General features: G+C 47.9%; 3 protein-coding genes across 3 annotated transcripts in view; 2 read left to right on the top strand and 1 right to left on the bottom strand.

The window, feature by feature from the left end:
* PI4KA (phosphatidylinositol 4-kinase alpha) overlaps positions 1–985 on the bottom strand; it is a 128,328-nt gene extending 127,343 nt beyond the window's left edge. The window contains exon 1 of the mRNA XM_084800346.1: positions 751–985. Coding sequence (XP_084656472.1) covers positions 751–894 — 144 coding nt within the window. The 5' untranslated portion in view covers positions 895–985. The remainder of the gene's footprint in view (positions 1–750) is intronic.
* A 54-nt stretch (positions 986–1,039) lies between these two features.
* SNAP29 (synaptosome associated protein 29) lies at positions 1,040–24,456 on the top strand. Its single transcript, XM_084800964.1, has 5 exons — positions 1,040–1,453; positions 15,052–15,248; positions 16,679–16,764; positions 21,016–21,114; positions 22,119–24,456. The coding sequence occupies exons 1-5, from the start codon at positions 1,217–1,219 to the stop codon at positions 22,274–22,276; spliced, it is 777 nt and encodes a 258-aa protein (XP_084657090.1). The 5' UTR covers positions 1,040–1,216; the 3' UTR covers positions 22,277–24,456.
* LOC311608459 (small ribosomal subunit protein uS14-like) lies at positions 16,775–18,965 on the top strand. The gene has a single exon (XM_084800965.1). It carries the CDS (start codon positions 18,704–18,706, stop codon positions 18,947–18,949), a length of 246 nt encoding a protein of 81 aa, XP_084657091.1. The 5' UTR covers positions 16,775–18,703; the 3' UTR covers positions 18,950–18,965.
* Positions 24,457–24,534: the final 78 nt, after the last annotated feature.

The following is a 24,534-nucleotide window of genomic DNA, read 5'->3' as shown; positions in this document are numbered from 1 at the left end:
CTTTCCTTTTGTAAACAGAGAGTGGCTGGTCTTCTTAATCCTGGGGTTATATCCTTCCCCACCCACCCAGCTTAAAACTCCCACCCCAGGTCCAAGCACATCTTTCATCTTCCAAAATAAGGATTGCCATGTCTTCTGGCATGCCTTTCTCCTCCGAAGCAATACTGACTTTAGTCCTCCACCTAGTAACAGGTCACTGCCTACCCCCGCCACCGCACCTTCTCGAAACACACCGTCGTTTGATCCAGTCTAACGCTACCACCTCTTAAATAATAATACGCAGTCGACTTGCAGATCAGAAAGCACTTTTCAGACAAGGCGCTTAATAATCTGTCTGTCCTCCACGATCCGATGAGGAGGGCAAAAGGAGGGGGCGGGGGAGTGAGGAACTTAGCCCGTTTTACCAGAAAGACATCGCTCCAAGGTCACGGAATGAAAAATGAGAAATCGGGACCAAAGGCCCAGATTGGACCCTTGGTCCTCGGGCTCATCCTGCCACGCCTCACGGGCAGTCACCGGTCCAGCCTCAGCCCCCGCGCCAGCGATGTCACAGCTGCAGTCCGCCCGCCCACAGTTCACCAGCCTCCCACTCTCGCCGGTGCCAGACCTCCCTCCGTCCTGCGGGCCTCCCGACTCCTCTCTTCACCAGACCCTTCCTCTCCCCATCTCTACTCAAGAGCCCCTCAGATGCTAGTAAGCGTCCCGCCGCTTCGTCACCTCAAGCCTCTCCTGTCATCCCGCTGGCTTTACCTTCTCCAAGGATGCAGGTCTCTGCACAGCCAGGGAGCGGGCCAGGGAAAGCACTGTGTTGAAATAGAAGCCTCGGGAGGTGCTGGAGCCAGAGCTGGACCCCGAGCCGCCTCCGCCGCCTCCCCGGGCCCCAGCAGCCGCCATCACAGCGCGCGCCCGGGCGCAGGCGGCTGGGCTCGCAACTCCGGGCCTGCCACCGCCGGGCCTCACGGCGCAGGCGCAGAGAACAGCCGGCTTCCCGGCCACGTGACCCCCGCGTCACCGGCGCTGGGCGGAGCTCGGCGTGAGGCCGCCGCTCCTCCCCTCCCGCTCCGGGCGGTGGTTGGCTCCGGAGGCGGGGCTGCCAGGGCAGTACAGGCGGAAGTGGCGCGCAGCGGCCACTGGGAGTCCGCCCGCCGGCGCTGGGCTGTCGCCTCCTCGCCTGGCCGTCCCTCCTGCTTCCTCGGTCCAGGCCGTCGCCGGCACCATGTCCGGCTATCCGAAAAGCTGTAATCCTTTCGACGATGACGTGGAGGACGAGGACACCCGGCCGGCGCCGTGGAAGGACACCCGCGACCTGTCCGACGGGCCCGACGCGCCCGTGGACCGGCAGCAGTACCTGAGACAGGAGGTGCTGCGCAGGGCCGAGGCTACGGCCGCCAGCACCAGCAGGTCCTTGTCCCTCATGTATGAATCGGAGAAGGTCGGAGTCGCCACTTCCGAGGTGAGCGTGGGGGAGAACTGAGCTGAACTGGCCAGTCCTTGCTTTATAGAACCGTGAGAAGGGAGAGTTTTGTTCACCATCTTCTGGGATTTTTCTAAGTTCTTGAACTTAGTGCAAAGGATGGTGTATCTGGAGCATTTGAGGGAGGCTGTCTACCTCGAGGAACTTCCTTACATATTATTCTGCATGATTGATTCCCTCACCCCCCACCCCACCCCCCCGCTGTTCTGCCCCCACGTCTAGTTAAAAGATAAACAACTATGTTCCGTCTGAGGGTCAGAACTGAGAGTGAAAATGCCAAAGTGCAGACCTGTGTTACGGAAATAGTGTCTGTTTCGTTTGTGTGTAACTTCTTGGGCAGAAGCCTTGGGCTGCTCTTCTCTAGTGACCCAGTTAGAGTGTGGGCTGTCTGTGTACGCTCTGGGTGCTGGGTGGCGCCTTGACACACCAACGCAAAAGAAGCCTCGCGTTCTCCTCACATCCATGACCACTTTTCACCTTGCTGAATGGGAATATTGAAGTCTCCTTTGCCTGGACTCCAGTCCTGGAAGCCAGATCTTGAGTTGAGTCTAGATAGACCCCTTACCTTTGTAGCTAACGTGTTGCTGTGACAGTGGGCGCTTTCCATCAAATAGAAAATTTCAGGAACTAGCAACTTTGCCTTGTCTTTCCTTAATTTATGTGTCCATGTGTTTGCACATGGGTAGGGGTGTCCCCCGAAGTCGGAAGAGGGCACCAGTGTGGGGGCTGGGTACTGAGCTGGTCTTCTGAAACTTCTTAAGATCTTTGCTTTTGGGGGAGTTTTGGTTTGGTGGACAGTCTGCCTATAAATCTCAGGCTGACCTGGAACTTAGACTCTTCAGGCCTCAGTCTTTCTGAGGCGGGGATTACAAGACATGCAGCAACATGCACAGCATGGAATAAAGATTATTCCAAGACACCAGATTACCTATATGTCTACTTAAGACAGTGTTTTGACAGAAGAAGAAATCACTGATAGTATGAGCTAAGAACAACCTTAAGCATTTCCCAGGTTTGAAATGAAATGGTCTTCCTCTACCAGTCTACATAACTGATCTGTGGCACAGATCAGTTCTCTCTGACCACAGGGACTTGGGCAGATCTGAGGTGTTTTGATGACCTTCTCATGCAGTCATCTGCCATTTCTGCATTGCTGCTGTTTTGGCACCTTCTCCTGCCCTTCCCTGCTATGGGATCTGATTGCTAATGTCTCTTCTGCTTCTGTAAAGCTGTGGTACGGTTCTTGCATCTGTGTACTGGATTTTTTTTTTTATATCTTTATTTAATTTGTATGCATTGGTGTGAGGGTATCAGATCTTGAAGCTACAGACAGTTGTGAGCTGCCATGTGGGTGCTAGGAATTGAACCCGGGACCTTTGGAAGAGCAGACAGTGCTCTTAACCACTGAGCCAACTCTCCAGCCCCTGTGTACTGGATTTTTAATGTTACAGTCCAGATCAACTGGAGCCCTTGGTGAACAGGTCACTTGGTGTTGAGATAAGGTCTCGCAGTGTAGCTCAGTTGTAGCCTAGGTTGGCCTTGAACTCAGGATCGTCCTGCTTCAGCCTCCGAAGTGCTGAGATCATAGACATTTGCCAGATGCAAATGGCAGGCTGTGGGTGGGTAGGGTCCTCTTGAGGAGCAGGAAGCAGTCTGACCTGCAGAACCATCTCTCTAGCCCCTTTTGTTTGTTTGTTTGTTTGTTTCAATAGTATCATTTTTATGTAGACTAGGCTGGCCTCAAACTCAGAAATACACCTGTCTTTCTTCCTGGGAGTGCTGAGGTTGAAGGTGTGTGCCACCACACCCAGCACTTTTGTTCTTTTTAACTTTAAAGTAAGGTGTCCTTTACATATAGACCTGTATAGACCTGTATAGAACGTTACATAGACCTGTATAGAACCTTAGTAGAACTGAAGGTTATTTCATGATTAAATACAAAGAGCAGTTTTTTGGCAGGGAGAAGGGGAAGGCAGGCTAATGGCCATATTATATTCCGTTTTTTAAAAACCACCTTGTGGGGGCTGGAGAGATAGCTCAGTGGTTAAGAGCGCCACCTGCTCTTCCAGAGGTCCTGAGTTCAATTCCCAGCAACCACATGGTGGCTCACAACCATCTATAAAGTAATCTGATACCCTCTTCTGCAGATAAAGCACTCATATGAAATAAACCAAATAAATCTTTAAAAAAAAAAAAACCACCTTGTGTTTATGCAGCCATTCTCCTACTAATGAACATTATATAATATTTGCTTCCTGCATAGACATCACCACCTAACCAAAGCCACTCACCTTCCCAGGGCACTCCGCCTCTCCCGGAGGAGTGTGGCACACTACAGTGATCTTTTTTGTAACCTGTTTTCCCAGTTCGGCAGAGCCCAGCAACAAACACTAGACTAGGGTTCCAGTGGACGTTGCACCAACACCGGTGGAAAGGGCTGGTGTTTGGTAAGATTGACACGTAGTGTGCTCAGCCACCTTGACTAGCATATGCTCCCCGGAGGCCTGCTCATCTTTATATTCTTCCAGTCCCTGTTACTGACGCCACCTAATAGCCAGTGTGCATGTCTGAATCCAGTCAGGTGACCTCTGGCTCATATGGAACCCGGTAAGGCCCATGCTATACCAGCTAGACTCTGTTAATGTGAGTGTGCAAGACCTTGGGGGAGGACAGAGGTCATGAGAAGTTTTTTGGTTATTTTTTTTTTCCTTCTATCTTTCTCTTTCTGAAATAGAATTTTATGTTGCCCAGGCCAGCCTCAACCTTGCTGATCCTCTTGAGTTCACCTCCAGAGCGCTGGGATCCCTTGCCTGTGCCACCACACCTGGCTTTATCCCCAGTCTAGGATAATACACTTCAGGCTTCTGGACTTGGTGCACTGACCCCAGACTGACCTCCAGGCACTTATCAGTTAATAGCTAAGTTCCATTTCCAACTCACCATGAGGCCCACGTGATGTTACAGGATGCCCCGGCTGGAGGTTGTGCTTATCCTGGTGCTCACTGCTGCCCTTGGGAGGCCTCCACAGCGTTCACTGTGTGCTTCCTGCTGCCGCTTGATGGGTCCTACCCACACCCTTCTGTCCTGGCCACACAGTTCCACTTCCCCTCAGTCACTCCAGCTGCCTAGACTAGCTGCTCTCTGCAACTTAGGCATTTACCCGACCCCACCCCTGCAACTCCCTGATACGCTCCTTAAAACAGCCCAGGAGCCCTTGCCCAGGGTTCACTCTGACAAAGAAACAACCATGTGTATGACAGCCTTTTTATTGTTGTTTTCTATGAAACTCAGGCGAGTGAAGCAAGGACGAGTCTGCCTTCCTCAGTTCTCAGCACCACAGTGTTGTTAGCAAGTTAGAAAATCAGATTGCACTTTCTCTTCTTACCTTGCACGGATTGTATGAGCCCTCAGCGTGGAGTCTGGGCTTGCTTAGTCCCCACCTGGTCACTAGCACTAGAAGAGTGCTTGGCAGAGAATGGTTTCTCTTAGAGGAAGTCCCCTGCATTGTTTCATGCGCAGGCAGCAGGAACCCTTTGGTTCCCTGAATCCTCACAGTGCCTGGCAGCAGAACCTGTCTCGGTGAGTGTCACCTCTCTCCAGGCAATCTGTGCCCCTGCGTAGCCTTTGTTTCCTGGACTTCCTTGCTCTTAAGAGTCATTCGCAGAAAAGAGGAGTTATGGAACTTTCTCTGTGGTTCCTTAGCAACCCAAGCATATCCTCTCTCTCTTGCTTTTCCTGTTTAAATTTAGACAACACTTGGTGCTTAAAGCAGTTGGGCGGGTCGCCTGTCATCGTCTCCTCGTCACTTGGCGTGTCCGTTCTTCACGCGGAGAACAGGGTCTCAGGTAGTTCACACTGACCTCCACACTGTGTACCTGAGGACGATCCTGGACTCCCGAGTCTCTGCTTTCTCCTCCCAAGAGCTGGGATTACAGGCATGTCCCACCCCACCCCCCAGTTTACAGAGTGCTGGGATTGAGACCCCCAACATCATGAACACTGGGCAAGCACCCTGACCAGCTGAGCCACATTCCTCATCCAGGAGTTCACCCCTCACGCCCGCCCTGGGCCACTGTTGTCCCGCATTCTCACAGAGGCAGACGGAAAGGCCAGCACTGCCCACCTCTGAGTTATGGGAGCCCACTTCCCGACCCAGAGCCTTTGCAGTGTGTCTTCAAAATGGCCGGGGCATGGAGTCTTGGCCAGCCCATCCTCACAGGAAGCACTGAGGACGTACCATCAGTTCTCGCCTACCACATGCCCTGCCACACACTCCTTCCTCAAACATGGTTGGCCCTAGGTCAGAAGCACATTAAGCCCAGTTGTGCCCTGTCCCTTTTAGGGGAGGGTTTTAGCCAGAGAAGCTCTTGCTTTGATGGTCTCATGTTCTGGGGCGAACACTGGATTCTAGGACATAGAAACTTCTAGAAACCAAAGCAACCCTCCCTCCTCTGGCCTTCTGCCTCTCTCAGAGGAAAAGCCACCTTTACATATTTCCCTATGTTCCCACTGTGACAGCCGTGTCAGGTGTCTGGCGCCCTCTGAGTGTCACTTGGGAAATGAAAGCTCCCTGCAACCCTGGAAAGTTCTGTTGGTCTCTTTTGTTTCCCTGCAGCTTTCTAAGTAGAACAGAGAGTAGCTTTTGAGAAAATCCTACTGTGATAAAAAGAGCTGCCTGCTAGAGTAGGCAAGGGCCTTTGGGCCACCAAAGCTTTGCCCACTTCAACCCAGCCACATCTGTTGTCCTATACAGTCATCCCAACCTGTGGGTGTTGCTCAGTGGTAGAGCACTCACCTCTCATGTGTAAGCCCTGAGTTGGAGCTGCAGTGTTGGACAAAAGCACTAATAATAAAGAAACAGCAGAGGAGGAGGAAGTTAGTTGTTTTTTTTTTTAAGTCCATGCATGCTACAGAAATCATATTTATCCAAATTAACTGCTCTGGCTTGTTCCACAACAGTCTGTGAAGATGATAAGCTTAGAGATTCTGAAGATAAATCATTAGCTCCTCTTTTCTTCTGAAAGCTAGCTCCTGCAAGTTTGTTTGACATTGTCCAAAATGTTTTTCTTTTCACTTAAAATTCCTAAGCTAGGAAAAAAGAATTCCTAAGCTGGGATTGGTGATACATGCCTTCAGTCCCAGTAGAGGCAGGTGGATCTCCATGAGTTCAAAGTCAATATAGACTTAAATAGCAAGTTCCAGGCCAGCAGGGCTACATAGTGAGATCCTGTCTCAAAAAGTAGAAATGATAGTAAGTAAGCAGAGTTTAAAGATAAATTCAAATCAGTGTTTTAGCTTTTTGCCTATGCATTATATTTTTTTGTGCATTGTCTTTCTGAATTTCACCCACTAAACAGAAACTCAAGCAATACATTGGATTAGAAATGTTGACGCCATGTTAGAATTGGATCTGGGGTCCCAAGAAAAGGACCGCACAGTCCAAGGTTTTTCATCAAGGCAAAACGTTTTCTTCTGCAAAAAGTTGTGTAGCCATGCAGGTGAGGCAGGCGAGCACACCTCCTGGTGGTCCTGCTAGATTCTCATTCCTAAAGCAAGGGGTTCCGTGCCTCACTGTCAGTGCTCAGAGCTTGGCCTCACACTCTGTGCAGCTGGCTAACTCAAGTGGCGTACTTAATGAACCAAGTACAACTTTGGAGAACAGGCTGTGAGTCAAGAAGACCTCACTGGTGGTTTCTTACAGTGCGTCAAATGGAGATCTGTCTTACATGACCCACTGATGGGAAGGCAGTGCACTCTTTTACATGTCCCACAGCCTAAGTGGACTAAAGGCTTTCCACCAAATGCCTTTACGTTTGACTTGGACTTCACTGATTTTCTGTAGTTGCTCTAAATTGGTTCCAATTTACCCCTACACACACCCTGAGTGCGCAATCCCTTATAGGAAATAGCATGATATTTATGTCTTACACACACATCGCTCATATACTTCTATTGGTTCGGTTTTGGTTTTTTCGAGACAGGGTTTCTCTGTGTAGCCTTGGCTGTCCTGGACTAACTTTGTAGACCAGGCTGGCCTCAAACTCACAGCGATCCACCTGCCTCTGCCTCAAAAAAGAAAATTCAAGATTTGTCAGATTTCAGCTGATGTGGCCCACTGAAAATTTCCATATCTGAACAAGAAGAACACAAGGACCAGGTGAAGGGACAGCACAGTGCCTTGGCCTCCTTAAAATGATAGCATCCGGCTCTGTTGGCCACATTAGGGAGGATTTACAAAAGGGAGAGGATGGGTGCACATGTAGCCGTACCTACTGTGGAGACTGCCTCTGCATCCTGTCGGGCTCTTAGCAAAAGGTTCTCTGACCTGCACAAGGATGACTTAATAATAAAAAAGGTTAAATTAATTCATATCTATCAAACCATCATAGTTCCTGCGGTTGACTTTCCCTGAACATAAATCTACATGAGCACAGCCTATCTAAAAGGATGGTGGGTGGTGGTGGCAGTGCACATCCTTAATCCCAGCACTCCGGAGGCAGAGGCAGGTGGAGCTCTGAACTGAAGGCCAGCCTGGTCCACAGTCCCCAGACAGCAAAGGCTACACACGAAAAAATCCTGTCCTAAAAAATAAAAACAAAACAAAAAAGAAAAAACTCATGTAAAACAAACCATCAAAAACAGTGGGGCAAAGCAGTGGAAGAACGCAGAGGACACGTGCGCACTCTAACAGATGCACGCAGAGGACACATGCGCACTCTAACAGATGCACGCAGAGGACACATGCGCACTCCAACAGATGCACTCAGAGGATATGTGCACTCTAACAGAGGTACAGAACACAGCCAGGAAACAACACGCCACTACAGCCTCCCACAAACTGACAGCTTCTCAGCACTGGAGAGTGACAGTGGGATAGTGTCTTAGGGCTTCTGCTGCTGTGATAAACTCTATGACTGAGAGCAACTTGGGGAGAACAGTTCATTTCCTCTGACAGCTTCTAAGTCTATCCCTGAGAGAAGCCAGGGCAGGAACCTAGGAACAGGAACAGATGCAGAGGCCGTGGAGGTAGCTTCTCCTTTGCCTCCCTATTGCTTGGTCACTTTCTTATACATTCCAGAACTACCTACCAGGGTGGCACTATCCATAATGGACTGGGTCCTCCTACATCAATCACTAACTAAGAAAATGCCCTACAGATTTGCCTGTAGGATAGTCTTATGGAGGCATCTCAATAGAGATTCCCTCCTCTCAGATATGTCTAGGTTTATGTCAGCCTGACAAAAACTAACCTGCACAGATAGCTAAAATGAAAGAAAACAAAATTGAGAGTCCTCCTTTTCAAAAGGATGGATGATCAAGGCCCACCGTGGTGGCACATCGAATCCCAAATAAGAAGTTATGAAGTCAATTCAAGATATAAATAAGAAAGTTACTAGCATAGGGGAAAGAATCAATAACTTAAAATTTTATAAATGTGGAGGAAGAGTTCAGCAAGAAAGTTGATACACTGAAAAACCAAACAAAATTCTAGAAATGAAAGTAACCAAAACTACCAAGAACTCCAGGATTCATTCAAGAAACCAGGCCTAAGAACCAAAGATAGAAGTAGCTAAAATAAAATCAGATGACTTCAGACTATGTAACTCAATGAATATAGCCAAGAATTTCTCAGACCTAGTAAAAGAAATAGATATCCAAACACAGAAGTGTTTAGAACCTCATTATAGACATGACCAGAGAAGGACCTTTCCTTGACATACCACAGTCAAGAGGTCAAAAATACAAAGCAAAAATAATACTAAACTCTCTAAGGCAAGCTACATCCTAACCTACAGAGATAGAAACATCACAACAACACCAGGTCTGTTGTCAGCAACCCTAAAGGCCAAAAAAGCATAGAGTGATAGGTTCCAGGCCCCAAAAGTAAATGACCATCAACCAAGATTGCTCTAGACCGCAAAACTACCTATTCAAATAGACAAGAATGTTTCACGGCAAGATAAGGCAATGCCTGGCAGCTAAGGCAACACTCGGTGTCACACACTGAGAAAGACATTTCGTGTAAGAAACACATGAACAGAGGGAAACTGAGAATCATGTCCAATACAGCAAGTCAGAGAATATCTAACACCACTAGATGAAAAAGAAAAGACTTTCAATAAACTAAGCAACCAGAACAATGCAGATAGCTTTGACTCACCAATGAATTATGTATGTAGACCTGACTGGATTAAAAAAAACCTTGATCTGTCTGTTGTCTCCAAGAAGCACACATAATTAGGAAGTAAATTCATGAACTGAGAGTCAGAGGTTGGACATCAAACTACCAAGCAACCAGAAGCTGCAGAGAAGCTCAGATAGTGATCATCATATCTGATAAAGTAGACTTAAAACTACAACTAGGCAGAAGACATTACTACACATTAATATATGGAACAGTTCATCAAGAGCATAGAACTACTGTAAATATTTGTGCACTGAATCTTGGGATCCCCAGTTCCATAAAGCAAACTCGAAGGGCATAGAAAGTCCTAATGCATTAATGATGGGGAGCTTTTAAGGCCCTACTGTCAGGGCTGGAGAGATGGCTCAGAGGCTTAGAGCACTGGCTGTTCTTCCAGAGGTCCTGAGTTCAGTTCTTGGCAACCACATGAAATCTGGTGCCCTCTTCTGGCATGCAGGACTTACATGCAGGTAGAACACTGTATACATAATAAGTAAGTAAGTAAGTAAGTAAGTAAATAAATCTTTAAAAAAAATAAGGGAGGCAGAAGCAGGCAAATCTCTGGGAGTTCGAGGCCAGCCTGGTCTACAAAGTGAGTCTAGGACAGCCAGAGCTGTTACACAGAGAAACCCTGTCTCAAAGAAAGACCCTGCTGTCACACTTAGGTCTTCCAAACTCAATATTGTTAACAAAACCTCAACTCAATAAATGCAGAAAAACTCTTTGACAAAGGTCATCATGCCATCATGGTAACTGACATGAGGAAACTAGAAATAATAGCCGTGCATACAGTGGTGCATGCCTTTAGTCCTAGCACTGGGGAGGCAGAGCCCAGGCCAGCCAGGGCCTCATAGTACAAAAGAGAAAGAAGCTGCAATCCCAGCACTCAGAGGCAGAGGTAGGCAGATCTTTGAGAGTTTGAGGCCAGCCTGGTCTAGAAAGCAAGCTCAAGGACAGCCAGGGCTACACAGAGAAACCCTGTCTCCAGAGGGGACAGAGGGGGAGGGAGAAAAGGAGGCTAGGAGTAGTTGGAGCATACCTTAACATAACAAAGCGTTGTGACTGGGAATGGATAGAACATACTTTAATATAATAAAAGCTATACGGCAGACATGTAGCTGCATCGTACTAAAAGGGGGGAACAACATTTCCTCTAGAGACAAGCGTACGCTTTCTCTACACTCTTATTCAATATGGTGCTCAACTCTTAGCCAGAACAAGAAGACAAAAGAAAAATATAAAAGGGATAAAAATTAAATACTGGTGCTTGCTTTGACAGCACATATACTTTTTTTTTTTTAAAAAATGAATGATAAAAGACTAGCATAGCCCCTCTGCAAGGATAACATGCAAATTCATGAATCATTCCATTAAAAAAAATTGAAGGCTGGTGGTCTGGACATGGTGGCACACACCTTTAGTCCCAGCACTTAGGAAGCAGAGGCAAGCAAAACTTATGAATTCTGTGCTATGTTGGTCTATATAGTAAATTCCAGGCCAGCCAGAGCTACATAGTGAAACTTGGTCTCAACAATTAAAAGTTAAGCTAGGTGGTAATGGCATATACCTCTAATTTCAGCACATGGGAGGCAGAGGCATATGGTCTCTGAGTTCGAGGCCAGTGTGGTCTACAGAGTAAATTCCATGATGGTCAGGGATACACAGAGAAACCCTTATCTCACAAAACAAACAAAAATAAATAAAAATTAGGAGCCAGCTTTCTGTTTCCTGCTTGTGGTTCAAGATGTGAGCTCTAGCCGGGCATGGTGGTGCACGCCTTTAATTCCAGCACACACTTGGGAGGCAGAGGCAGGCGGAGCTCTGTGAGTTCAAGGACAGCCTGATCTACAAAGTAAGTCCAGGACAGCCAGGGCTATTACACAGAGAAACCATGCTTCAAGAAAGAAAAAACAAACAAAATATGAGCTCTAAACTCCCCGCTCTTGCCACCATACCCATTTCTTCTGCTCTGTCTGCCTGTCATGATGGACTCGTATCTCTCTAGAACCAAAAGCCCAAATAAACTTTCTTCTGTAAGCTGAAAATAAAAGTGGGCTTGTTAGGTGGCTCAGTTTTCACAGTTGAGGGCAAACTCTTTATGTTTGGCCAACTTAACTGCGTCCACCCATTCAGGGACTTGAAGCTTCCTGGGGTTTCTGAGGAAGGCTGTCAGAGCTCGGATGAACCCCTGTGGTTAACATCTTTTACAGCAACTCCAGGCATCATGTGACCAGGCGAAAGGGGCTAGACACCTGATTTTTCCCAAAAGTATCAAAAGCTTACATTTGAGAATAGCTTATGTAATAAACGGAGCTGGCCATACTGAGTAAGCATCTGCCCAAGAATGAAATAGATCAGATTGTGGTGGTGTGGATAGGCATGGCGCCCATAGATTCATGCGATTGAATGCTTGGCCCTTGGGCAATGGCACTGTTAAGAGGTATGGCCTTGCTAAAGGAAGTGTCATTGTAGAGGTTGGGCTTTGCGGCCATGTATATGCCCAGTATGAAGCACATCCAGTCTCCTGGCTGCCTGCAGATAAGATGTAGAACTCTCAGCTCCTTCAGCACCATGTCTGCCTGTATTCTGCCATGCTTCCTGCCATGGCGATAAGGGACTAAACCTCTGAACTGTAATCAGCCCAAATTAAATGTTTTCCCTTGTAAGTGTTACCATGGTCATGGTGTCTCACCACAGCAATAAAACCCAAACTAAGACAGAGACTTTAATTTAGTACTAAAATGCTGAAAATCCTTAAGGAAGACATATCAGTACATCTTTGAGCAAGAACTTTTCTGGATCGGACCCATCAGCATAAGAACAGCCCTGAGACTTGGCAAATGGAAGATGTCTCCACTGAAGTGACTGCCTCACAAGGGGAAACCCTGTCTCTCCAGGGCCCACAGAAATGGCAGGTGTGGAGCCAACAAGATGGCTCCACTGTGGAGATACTTTCAGCCAAGCCCAGCAACCTGCATTCCATCTTCAAAACCCATATTGTGACCGGAGAGAATATTCTTTTTAAATAGCAGATATGGTGGCATATGCCTATAATCCCAGCCCTGGGGAGGTAGAGAAAGGAGAATCCCTGTAGCCAGCTGACAGCCAGGCCAACCTAATGAAGAGTTCCAGAAGTGATTCAGTGGGTGAAGGTGCTCTCCACCAACAGAGTTCAAACTCTGGGGCCCACATGGCTGAAAGAACCCACAAGTTATCCTTTGATCTCCATGTACTCAGCATGCATATCCATATGTGTGTTTATACACAGACACTAAAAGTAAATAAATTTAATATCTTTTTAAGAATTAAAAGTGGAGTTACATCCTTTAATCCCAGTACTCAGGGAGGCAGAGGCAAGTGGATCTCTATGAGTTTGAGGCCAGCCTGGTCTACAAAGTGAATCAGGACAGTCAGGGCTACACAGGGAAACTGTGTGGAAAACCCCCACCCCCACCCCCAAAAAATGAAATTACATGAAATTTTAAAAAACGTACAACAAAAGAAACCGTCAGCGGATACTATACAAAATGGGAGGGAACCAGCTATACTTCAGGTGAGTGGTTACTCTAAAATCTATTAAAGAACTAAAAACATAAACAACAAAGACCTGCCAGTCAGTAAGCAGACCAGTGAACGACAGGCAGTTCTCAAAAGAAGAAATACAGGTGGATAATAAATATTTTAAAAGTCCTGACATCTTGGCCACCCCTTGATGGTGTGCACCTTGAATCCCAACACCAAGAGGCAGAAGTGGTAGACGTTGAATTTGAGACCAGCCTGTCTACATGGCCTGTTTCTAGGCCAGTCAAGACTACTTAGTCGTGGGGCTGGAGAGGTGGCTCAGAGGTTAGGAGCACTGCCTGTTCTTCCAAAGGCCCTGAGTTCAATTCCCAGCAGCCATATGGTGGCTCACAACCATCTAAAATGAGATCTGGTGCTCTCTTCTGGCATGCAACATGTGGGCAAAACACTGTGTATATAAATAAATAAGTCTTTTTCTTTTTAAACTACATAGTGAGATCTGTTGCAAAAAAATAAAAACAAAAACTGGACAATGGTGATGCATGCTGGCTTACAGTTTTAGAGGTTTAGTCCGTTATCATTATAACAGGAAACGTAGCAGCCTGCAGGCAGAGATGGTGCTACAGGAGAGTTCTACACCTTGATCCACAGGCAGCAGAAGGAGACTGTGTGCCACACTGGCTGTAACTTGAGCATAAGAGGCTACAAAGCCCGCCCCCGCAATGACACACTTCCTCCAACAAGGCCACGCCTACTCCAGCAAGACTACACTTCCTAATCGTGCTACTCCCTATGGACCAAGGATTCAAACACATGGGTCTATGGGGGCCGTACCTATTCAAACCACAACACAAGCCTTTCATCCCACCACTTAGGAGACAGAGGCAGGCGGATCGCTGAGTTAAATTTAAGGCCAGCCTGGTCTACAGAGCAAGTTTCAGGAGAACCAGGGCTACACAGAGAAACTGTCTCAAAAAGCAAAATAGAAGGAAGAAAGACAAATTACAACAAGTGCTGGCAAAGATGTGGGAGAAAGGAACACTACTCGCTGCTGGTGAGGGTATAGCTGGTGCAGCCATTGTGGGTTCAGTGCGGAGATCCTCACAAAACCTACAGAGAGTGGTCTGGCTGGTTCCTGGGTGTCCATGTCTCTTCCTGTTCTTTCCATAGTACCAAGGGCATGGAATTGGCTAGATGTCTATACATAGGTGAGCAGAGGCTGGAGACTTTGCTTAATAGTTGTGTGTTTGTTTGTTTTTGAGACAGGGTTTCTCTGTGTAGCTTTGGCTGCCTGGAGTCACTTTGTAGTCCAGGCTGGCCTTGAACTCACAGTGATCCGCCTGCCTCGGCCTCCCGAGTGCTGGGATTAAAGGCGTGCGCCACCGCCACCACCACCACTGCCCAGCCAAGTTTTCTTAATGGCACTTGTTGCTCTTGTAGAGGACCCAGGTTCAGGTCCCAGCACCTACATGGTGGTTGGTAGCTCTGGTTCATAACTCCAGTTCCGAGGATCCGGTGCCCTTCTCTGATCTCTGTAGACAACAGGCACATATGTGATTCACTATATATACATGCAGGGAAAGCACTCATAGACATAAAATAAATATTAAAAATTTTAATGGCCAGGAGGTGGTGGCACACAAATAAAACATTAAATTGATCTTCCTGCCTCCAGCTCCTGAGTTGTGGGGTTACAGGTGTGTGTGGCCACACCTGGTTGATGAAGTGCTTAGGATGCAGCCAGGATCTGGTGCATGCCAAATAAGTAAGTGCTCTACCGCTGGGCTAGAGTCCCATCCCAGACTTTACATTACTGTGATTTTCGAAGTAGGAGGAATGGCATGATGCTACTGCCTTCTGCCTTCTGCAGGAGCTGGTCCGCCAGCGAGGAGTCCTAGAACACACAGAGAAGATGGTAGACAAAATGGATCAGGATTTGAAGACAAGCCAGAAACACATCAATAGCATCAAGAGTGTGTTTGGAGGATTCATCAACTACTTCAAATCCAAACCAGTAGAGACACCCCCTGAGCAGAACGGCAGCATCGGCCCCCAGCCCAGCAGCAAGTGAGTATGGCACCTGCCGTCGGGCTCTGTGGACCGCAGCAGTAGGCTCTGGAAGGAGCTGTGCTTGCAGGCCGGTGGTTGCTCATGGGAAGAGACTACTCACCTCAGGCTTGCTAAGAGAGAAGCCGCACCCTCAGACCCAGTGTGCCCATCTGACTAATGGAATTCTCCCGTCTCACCTGCCCCACAGAAATAGACGTAACTAAGTAAGCAACAAAAGGAGAGAGGGATGGGCTGGAGAAATGGCTCAGTGGTTAAGGGCACCGCCTGCTCTTCCAGAGGTCCTGAGTTCAATTCCCAGCAATCACACGGTGGCTCACAACCATCTATATTATCTGATGCCCTCTTCTGCAGATAAAGCACTCATATACAATTTTTAAAAATACTAAAAACAAAAACAAAAAAAGGATAGAGGGAGGGAGACACTAGCTGGACTGCGTGTCATGCCGCTGCCTGCGGTCCCGGCAGGGGTTCCGTGTTGGTATTTTAAGGCCAGCCGTGGTTGTTTAAGACCAATTTGTGACTGTGTGTGTGTGCCTGTCAGGTGTATGTGGATACCTACAGAGACCAGAGCAGACTCTCAGATCCTCTGGAGCTAGCGTTACATACAGGTGGTTGTGAGTTTCCCAGTGTGGTGCTCAGATAGGAACTTGGATCCTTGGAAGAGAAGCAAGTGCTTTTAACTGTTGACTCAGCTCTCCAGCCCTGAGACTGGGTTTGTCTGTTTAAAGATTTAGGTTTCTGAGTTGACATTACCTGCCATTTAGGGTAGGTGGTCATATGTTTTCTTTTGTTTTGTTTTTTTTTGAGACAGGGTCTCTCTCTGTGTAGCCTTAGCTGTCCTGGGCTCACTTTGTAGACCAGGCTGGCCTTGAACTCACATCAATCCACCTCCCGAGTGCTGGGATCAAAGGCGTGCGCCACCACGCCCAGCCTAGGTGGTCATATGTAAAAGCCATATATTACCACAATTTTTTAAATGTTAGACCATATGAGGTACAAATATAGCCCCAGCACTTGAGAGGTAGAGGCAGGAAGATCAAGAATTTAAGGTCATCTTCAATGAGTTAAAGTGGAGGCCAGTCTAGACTACTTTTTAAAAAAAAAAAAAAAAAGGAAAATCAATAGTAGGCCAGTTTTGACTACTTTCCTGATCCTTCATCAGAAGCACCCACCTGCTCATTTTATACACTTTTAATCAACCCACCCGACTCTAAGGATTCCTTGTCCTGAGTAAGGTCTCCCTCAGCCTAATGTACAGCCAGCAGCACCCAGGAGGGGTCCAGAGAGGTCAGGAAAGGAAAGAAAGCATGGGATATGCAACACAAAGGCATGATGGGAAGGCTGAGCAGCACTGCTGTGCATACCCTGCCACAGAGATAACACTGTCATGTGTGTTTTTCCTTTAATGTTTCTTTTTTTATCTGAAGATTGACAGAAGCCATGAATACAAGTAAAGAACAGGAAAGCAAGTACCAAGCCAGCCACCCGAACCTCAGAAGGCTGCATGAGGCAGGTGAGTGGAGATGTGTGTGAAACTCACGTTTGGATCCTTGGGGGGATAGGTCTATGGGTTTAACCTGAAGTACCCGTATAGGGACAGCCAGTTCTCTACAGCACTGGGCAGAGGCTCCAATACACAGGAAGTATTGACATCAGGGACACAAGGTGCTCTTGGGGGCCATAGGTATGTGTTACGGTGGGGTTCCTCCCGACATCATTCCTGATGGAGGATGATAAGGAAGTGGGGGCCTGGATCCCACTGAACATGAACCTTCTACTGGTACAGCTCTGAGGCATCATAGTAGTAAAAGAGCTAACTGTAGAGCTGGGTGTGGTAGAACACAGCTACAATCCCAGCACTAGGGGGAGGGCGGGGCACGGCAATCAGTGTGTGAGGCTAGCCTCAGTTGCATGTTGAGGTCAACCTGCGATATATGAGACTCTTCCTTAACAAACAAAACAAGGAGCCAAAGACAAACAAACTAATTGTAGAAACAATTCTTATTGTAAGTCAATGGTATTTACCTCTACTCGGGGTTCATGAGTCTATTAAAGGCAGAAGAACATGCTTGTGCGTTAACTATAGTGGCTATCGGCTGGCCTCTTGAGATAAGAGAATTTATTCTGAGGTATCAGGTTGGATCCATTTTCAATATGTGGGTCTTAGAAAATAAGCCAGACGTGAGGCACATGCTTATAGTCCCAGCACTCAGGAAGCTAAGGCAGGAACATTGTGATTTTGAGTTTGGGGGCATTCTAGATTATATAGCCAGACTCATTTAGAAAACCAAAACCGAACAAACTAACGCACAAACCAACCAACAAACAAAAAATGCCAGGGTTTTAGTCAGAGTTCTCTAGAGGAAGTGAGTCAACAGAAAATAACGAGTCAGTTTACAATAGTAGCAACAGCAGATCTGCCTGCGAGCTGAGAACCCGTGGTTACCCAGTCCTTGAGCCTGAAGGCCTGTCTCTGCAGTAGGAGGAGTCCTCCAATACTCAGTCCACAGGCCAGGGCCTCAGGAATCCCAGTCTAGTGACAGAAGCCTGGAAGGTTCTTGTAGGCCCTGGAGGAAAGCTTGAAATGCTGGTTCCGGTTCAGAGAAGGAGTCATCAGCCCAACAACAGGGCAAATCCATGTTATCTGGGTTACCATAAGGAGCTCGTGGGGGATCTTCCCACGTCAGGCGAGGCAATCTAGACAGCTCATCGGAGAGGCTCTCTACTCAGGTGACTCTAGCTTGTGGCCACAATACCAGGCACGTTGGTATACATGAGAGATAGGGCCAAAGGATCAGGTGATAAAGGCCATCTTCCACTTGAGATACATGAGACCACAGAGCACGCACCTTTGATCCCAGGAGGATCTCTGTGAGTTCAAGACTGGCCTGGCCTGCAGAGCACGTTCTAGGATAGCAAGGGCTACACAGAGGAACACTGTCTGGAAAAAACAAGATAGATAGATAGATAGATAGATAGATAGATAGATACCGTTCTATGTACCTGTAATCCCGCTATTGCAAACAGCTGGCTGGCTGGCTAGTTTAGCCAAAATGATGAGCTTCAGGTTTTATGAGAGACCTTATCTTAGAGACTAAGGTGGATGTCCCAGTGAGCTTTTTTATTGCAGTGATAAAATACCAAGAACTGCACGACTTAGAGAGAAAGCATGGAACTGGGTTCGTGGTTCCAGAGGACTAGAGTCCATATGGCAGCAGGAACGGCTCCATCAACTGGGAACCAGTGTTCTAACGTGAGCCTGGAGAGGCCACTCTCATTCAAACCACCAAGGCAGAGAACGGTAGAAGAGGACTCCGGATGTTCCTGGCTTCCACACGTGCACACATAAAAATAAAGGACCTGCTGGCTGTGCACGATGGGCACACCTGTAATCCTAGCCTTTCAGAGAAATAGAAGGACAGCTTTCTCTTCTTTGGCTGTCTGAAGGCAAGATGTGTCACCAGCAGCTCTACTCGAGTCACCCACGGAAGCTCGGCCAGGGTTCTCGCTCCTGCCACGTTTGCTCTAACAGCCACGGTCTGATCCAGAAATACGGGCTCAACATGTGCCACCAGTGTTTCTGTCAGTCCACAAAGGACATAGGCTTCATTAAGTTGGACTGTGCGACCTTGAGTGGATTATTCAAGACTGTCTGCCCAGTGAAATGGATCATGCTAGCCTTTGTACATAAAGAATAAAAAAGTAAAGACTTTCAATTCCTGAAAAGAAAAAAAAAAAAAGAAACAGAAGGACTGCTGAAACTTTGAGTCTAGTCTGGGCTGCGTAGTAAGTATTACGCTCAGCTAGGAACACATGGGGAGACTTGAGAGACACAGAGAGAGGGGGGTGGGGGGCAGAGACAGAAAGAGACAGAAGGGAAGACAAGAGAAGAGAAAAGAGACACCTGATAAAGGAAGAGTCAGAAGTCAAGACCTAGACACACTTTATTCTGAAAAGGACAAACCATGGGAGAAAGAAAAAACTGAAATATACAAGGCCCTGGGAAAGCCGCTTCAGTGTCATACCCTGGAGAAGTAGAAAAAGATCCTATATCCAAAGACATAATTTGAGGGCACTAGGTGGTTTTCATTTGTGTTGTCTACATTTATATGTAGAGAGAATGGCTTCCGTAGTTTAGTCCCGGAGGAAATACAGTCAGCGCTTCTGTCTCAGAAGTTCCACGAGCTGAGAAGATAAGAGATTGAGAAGACAAACAAAACAAAAACATAGACCAGTGTGGTGGCATCCAAGCACCTGGGAGACAAGGCAGGAGGGCAAACACTGCCCTGAACCTGTTCGCTTAGGCTGTATGTATTACACAAGGAATCGGGGCGTCCTCAGCTTTCAGTGTCTCAGGGGGTCTTGGAACACACAGGTAGTCAGCGGCAACTGCATGCTAAGCCTGCAGAGACATCTCCCCAAAGAGAGAAACTGCCGGCTGGGGATGGTGGCTTACACGTGGGAGACTGAGGCAAGAGGATTGCCATGAGTTCAAGTCCAGACTGGAACACAGTGGGAAACTCTGTGTGTCTCAAAAAGAGTGGGGGAGGGGCGTGTGAAGTAACACAACAGTAATTCCAGCGCCTGGGAGATAGAAGGACAAGATCAGTAGTTCAAGGCTGCCCTCAACTGCATACCTCAAACCAAGTGCAAGGCCAGCCTGAGCTACATGAGACCCTGCCTCAAAAGAGGAGGGAGGATATTTCTGTATATGTTTAGAAATGGAATTTCAAGGAACATTTCTTAGGCAGACAGCGTAGCATTTCCTTTTTTCTTGTTTAAGTTAAACTACAATAATAAAAATAAATTTCCAACAGAACAACAAGAACAAAAAAGTATTGAGAGAATCCTCCTATAGCACTGGATCACTATTGGTTCATGATCTTAACTGCTTTAGCCTCCCAGGTGCTGGGATTAGCTGCAACCACAGCAGGCAACAGCACTGAGCTTTGTGTCTTGGCTGGGTGGGTTGGTTGGCTGTTGTGAGACTGAATCTGGCCTCATCTTCTTTAGTAAAGACGACCTTAAATGTCTGCTTTCCTGCTCCCTGTGCTAGAGTCACCGCATGCACACCACACACAGTGATTCTTTTGGTGTTTTGGGTTGTTTGTTTGGTTTTTTTTTTTTCTGTTCGGTTTTATTTTTTTGTTTGTTTTTCTGGTTTTCCGAGACAGGATTTCTCTGTGTAGCCTTGGCTGTCCTGGACTCGCTTTGTAGATCAGACTGGCTTCAAACTCACAGAGATCTGCCTCCTGAGTGCTGGCATTAAAGGCATGTGCCACCATGCCCAGCTACGTAGTGATTCTTAACCCTGTCTGCCAGCTCTGCCAGGTGTAGTAGCATGCATCTATAGTCCCAGCGGTTACAGGAATAGCAGAGTTTTCGGTCAGCTTGTGCTGCATAATGAGGCAGACACACAAACACACGCACGAGGGAAAAAGGGCTTACGGGAAACCTCTACAGTACAGTGCCTGCCTGGCATGTGTAATCAGGGACTTGTAAGTTGACGGTCCTTAATCTGCTAATGCTGAGAGATCAGCTGAAGCTCAGACCAGTCACCTCCAGCCTATATGCCTGTCCTGTTCCTACCCGTCCCTCTGCATGGCCTCAGAGCCAGCCACCTCCTTCCTCCCCTTTAGTCCTTTCCTGGGATGAGTGGTTCCTGGGAACAGATCCCTAGAGCTTCAGAAAAGAAACAAGAGGCCAGTTTCACAGAGCAGCGACAGTCAGTTAACTGTGCCTCTGGTATTTCGTTCTGAACTAGACCCAGTCCCCAAAGACCCTGCTTCTGCTGTGACTGCTGAGGTTTACCCAAAGAACTCGAGCCTTCGAGCCTATCACCAGAAGATCGACAGCAACCTAGGTAAGTCTGGAAGCTGCAGCAGCCTCCAGTTTGTGCTGAGCACAGCCAGGACACCCAGCACTGCCACTCTGTCGCTTCCTCAGCACATGCCACACACCCCACATAGTCATGTCCGCCTCACTGCCTCACTCTCTGGGAAATGTGTCCACTTCTCCCCATTCCCTGCTTTCAGTCCAGCCAGGCCATCCCCTCTGCTTACCTGAATCCTAAGGAGAGCTAGGAGTCCCTGGGCCTTCCGCGCACCCTGGGTAAAGCCACACAGCGTTTGTGCGGGTGCTAAGTCCTGAACTCAGGCCCTCAGGCTTGCTTAGCAAGCGCTCATGGCCGCTGAGGCGTGCTGCTTTACCTCAGCCTTCTTTCCCTCTCCTTACTGTCCTCAAACCCAAGACGCCTCATGAGGCCTAGGTGACATCTAAACTTTCATTTTCCAGGAGACACAAAGTCACAGGTTTCAAAGACCTCAAGAAACATAGTATGCCAGGCGTAGTGGAAATACCTATAGTACCATCTTACTGGGTGCCTAAGACAGGAGGCTTGCACGTTCAGGGCCAGCCTTGAAAATGAGTGAGGTCCTGTCTCAAAATGAAAAATAAGATAAGAAAACCAGGTTGTGGTGGCACACGCCTGTAATCCCAGCACTTGGGGAGGCAGAGGCAGGCAGACCTCTGAGTTCAAGGCCAGCCCTGACTACAGAATGAGTCCAGGACAGCCAAGGCTACACAGAGAATAGGGATATGGCTGTCAGTGTGCTTCCCCACACACTCCAGGCCCCGGGCTTGGGTCTGCAGCAGTATCAGGAGAGTCTATACGAGCTAGTGACCCCTGTAATCTCAGCACTGAGACTTCAGGGCTAACCTGGACTGCTGTATTGAGTGTCAGGCTAGCCAGAGCTAGATATCAAATCTATGCTGAAGACAAAAAGCCTGCAGCAGCAGCAGCAACAAAATCTGGGAACAGTGGTTGTCTGGAGGGCACTGTGACTGCCTGTCATTTCCTTCTCACAGATGAGCTGTCCATGGGATTGGGCCGGCTGAAGGACATAGCCTTAGGAATGCAGACGGAAATTGAGGAGCAAGACGACATTCTTGACCGACTAACAACCAAAGTGGACAAGCTAGATGTCAATATAAAAAGCACAGAAAAACGAGTTCGTCAGCTCTAAAGAAATTGAGAAGGAATTCTACTCCACTGTGAAGAAAAGATTCAGAAGTCCCTTAAACTCTTAAGAAATGTCATTGAGTACATAGTGTGTAACTTAACTTGTGTTTTCAAATGTGGGTCTTAAGAAATTTTAGTTTCAGTGGGGAAAATGGAGTGTTCCGTGTTTTGATAAGAGCAAAACCCGTAACGCTCTGTAAGCCACCTGCTGAGGCCGGGCGGACTGAGTGTGAGCACCCAGAGCCTTGATTACTGTGCAGGAAGGAGAGAGAGTGCTGCAGTCCTGCCTCTGAGTTCATGCAGATATCCAATCCAGGAGTGCTTCTCACTCCAAGGCCTTACCGCAAAGCCCTGGCTGTGAAGAGACCCTGGGCTGTGGGGAAGGCAGGGCCGTCCACATCTTCACTCGGCAAGCCTGGTGGACCTGCCTGCACCACACTGAGCACTGGAGCGCCCCCTCAGACCAGAACTGCTGGACATGACCCCTGCCAGTGTGTGGAGATGGCTGGGCCCTGCGTCCCCACCGCTCTCACCCTTTCCGTCTCTGGTGGGGACAGATTTTCTGCGCTGGCTCAAGGCCGATTGGTTGGTTGATGGTGAACTCCTGTGGAGTTTGTGAGCATAGAGTATCCCGCAAAAACCTCGCCGCCGAGTGCTGCCTCCAGAAATAGTACCCAAGGCAGGGCGTATTTGACGCCTGGAGTTTCCTGGTCCATCCCTGACTCCCACACGCCTGTCTCTACAAAGTGCCCCACCTAGTGTGGACTTCTGTAAGGCATTCGACCAAGAAAGCGCCCAGATACCTTCTTAGCTAGGTGTGTTTATTCCTTTCATTTTCCAAAAGAAAACATTTAGGAGCATTAATTAAAATTGATTCCTACAACAGCTTTTCCTTACGTTGGTACTGCCAATAAAATCACTGAAGCACCAGAGCACCCGACTGTCTTAAAATCAAACGCACATATTTTGCAGACGGCGAAAGGAACTGTTCTTACTAGTTAGTAAGGTTTGTCAAAAGCTACAATGCCAGCACCTTCTTGCCTTGAGGCCCAGCTCATGTGCTGTTTGGGGACCCTTCGTTTAGCATATGGCGTGTGGACAAAGCATTGGGGCTGTGGATGGGGCTCAGGGGCCTGGGGCCTGGGGTTGGTCTCCATCACTGGGGAGACAAACAGAAAACAGGGTCACAGCATTGTACTGTTCATGTGTAACTTATACACACTCCTATCACAAAATCGCCAACCTTCCTCTGGGAATTCGAAGCCAATCCAGCCTATGTACCAAGACCCTGTCTCAAACAATGTAGAGAGACCAACCCATCCATGTTTCTACTCCTAATTGTTTTGAGGGTTTTTTCCCTATGAAACCTTCCATGTATCATAATAACGATTCCTCTTTATCACCATCAAGCTTAGCCTTGTGGAAATTAATCATATCTCAAGCCCAAGAAATTAACACATAGAATGCCTTCTGACAGCACCTAGCGTTACTGATTCAGCTGCCTGTGACACTCCTTTCTCAATCTTTTTAACTCAGTGACTGTGAAGCCTGCCTTCCTCTGATCCATTAGAGGGCCCAGACCTTTCGTCCTGTTCCTTGGACTCTGGTCTGCTGAGGTTGTCCCTTGGCTGGCTGGGGCCTGGCTGCTGCAGGTGCTGCCTTATGAAGCTGGGTTGTTTGCCTGTCACAGAAAACAAATGACCCAAAGAAGCTCCAGAGCCAGATCGGCTGGCAGGCCCCATAATCACAGCACTTAGGCCAGGTTGGGGAGAGAGGCTCACTCCTGCGCCCTGGCCTAGGAAGGGTTAGTGTTGGGGTGGGGGAGTGAGTGGAGTGGGCCGCTGGTATCACAGACAGTGAACGTGTCCTTGCCATGTGAGGTCCGCAAGGCAGACTGAAACAAACCACCTTCAGAGAGATGGCTTTTGTAGCTTTAGGTCACCAATGTGCTAAGTGTGCTACTACAGTGCGTGCACTCTGTGGAGAAGACGGACAGCCACCAACTTGTGACTTAGCAGCACTAGAGTAGCCTCTTGAATTGTTTGTCCTCATTCATAGGAGAGGCCTGGAGTCCGTTCATGTCACAAGTAAACAGAGCCGAGCATCTTAACTTCCCTTCTCTTCTTATGAATGTGTAATTTTCAGTGTATAATATAACACTTCAGTAAACATTTTGTACTTTGATTGAATAAGCCTTTTTCTTCAGGAGCGTGTGTGAGTGTGTGTCGGTGGCAGGGACGCTGTTCGTCAGGCACTGTCCAC

Source organism: Acomys minous (genome assembly GCF_964271855.1).
Source record: "Acomys minous genome assembly, chromosome: 11".
NCBI classification, from domain to species: domain Eukaryota; kingdom Metazoa; phylum Chordata; class Mammalia; order Rodentia; family Muridae; genus Acomys; species Acomys minous.
The sequence above is the reverse complement of the archived record's forward strand: the minus strand, read 5'-3'. Positions and strand labels throughout refer to the sequence as shown.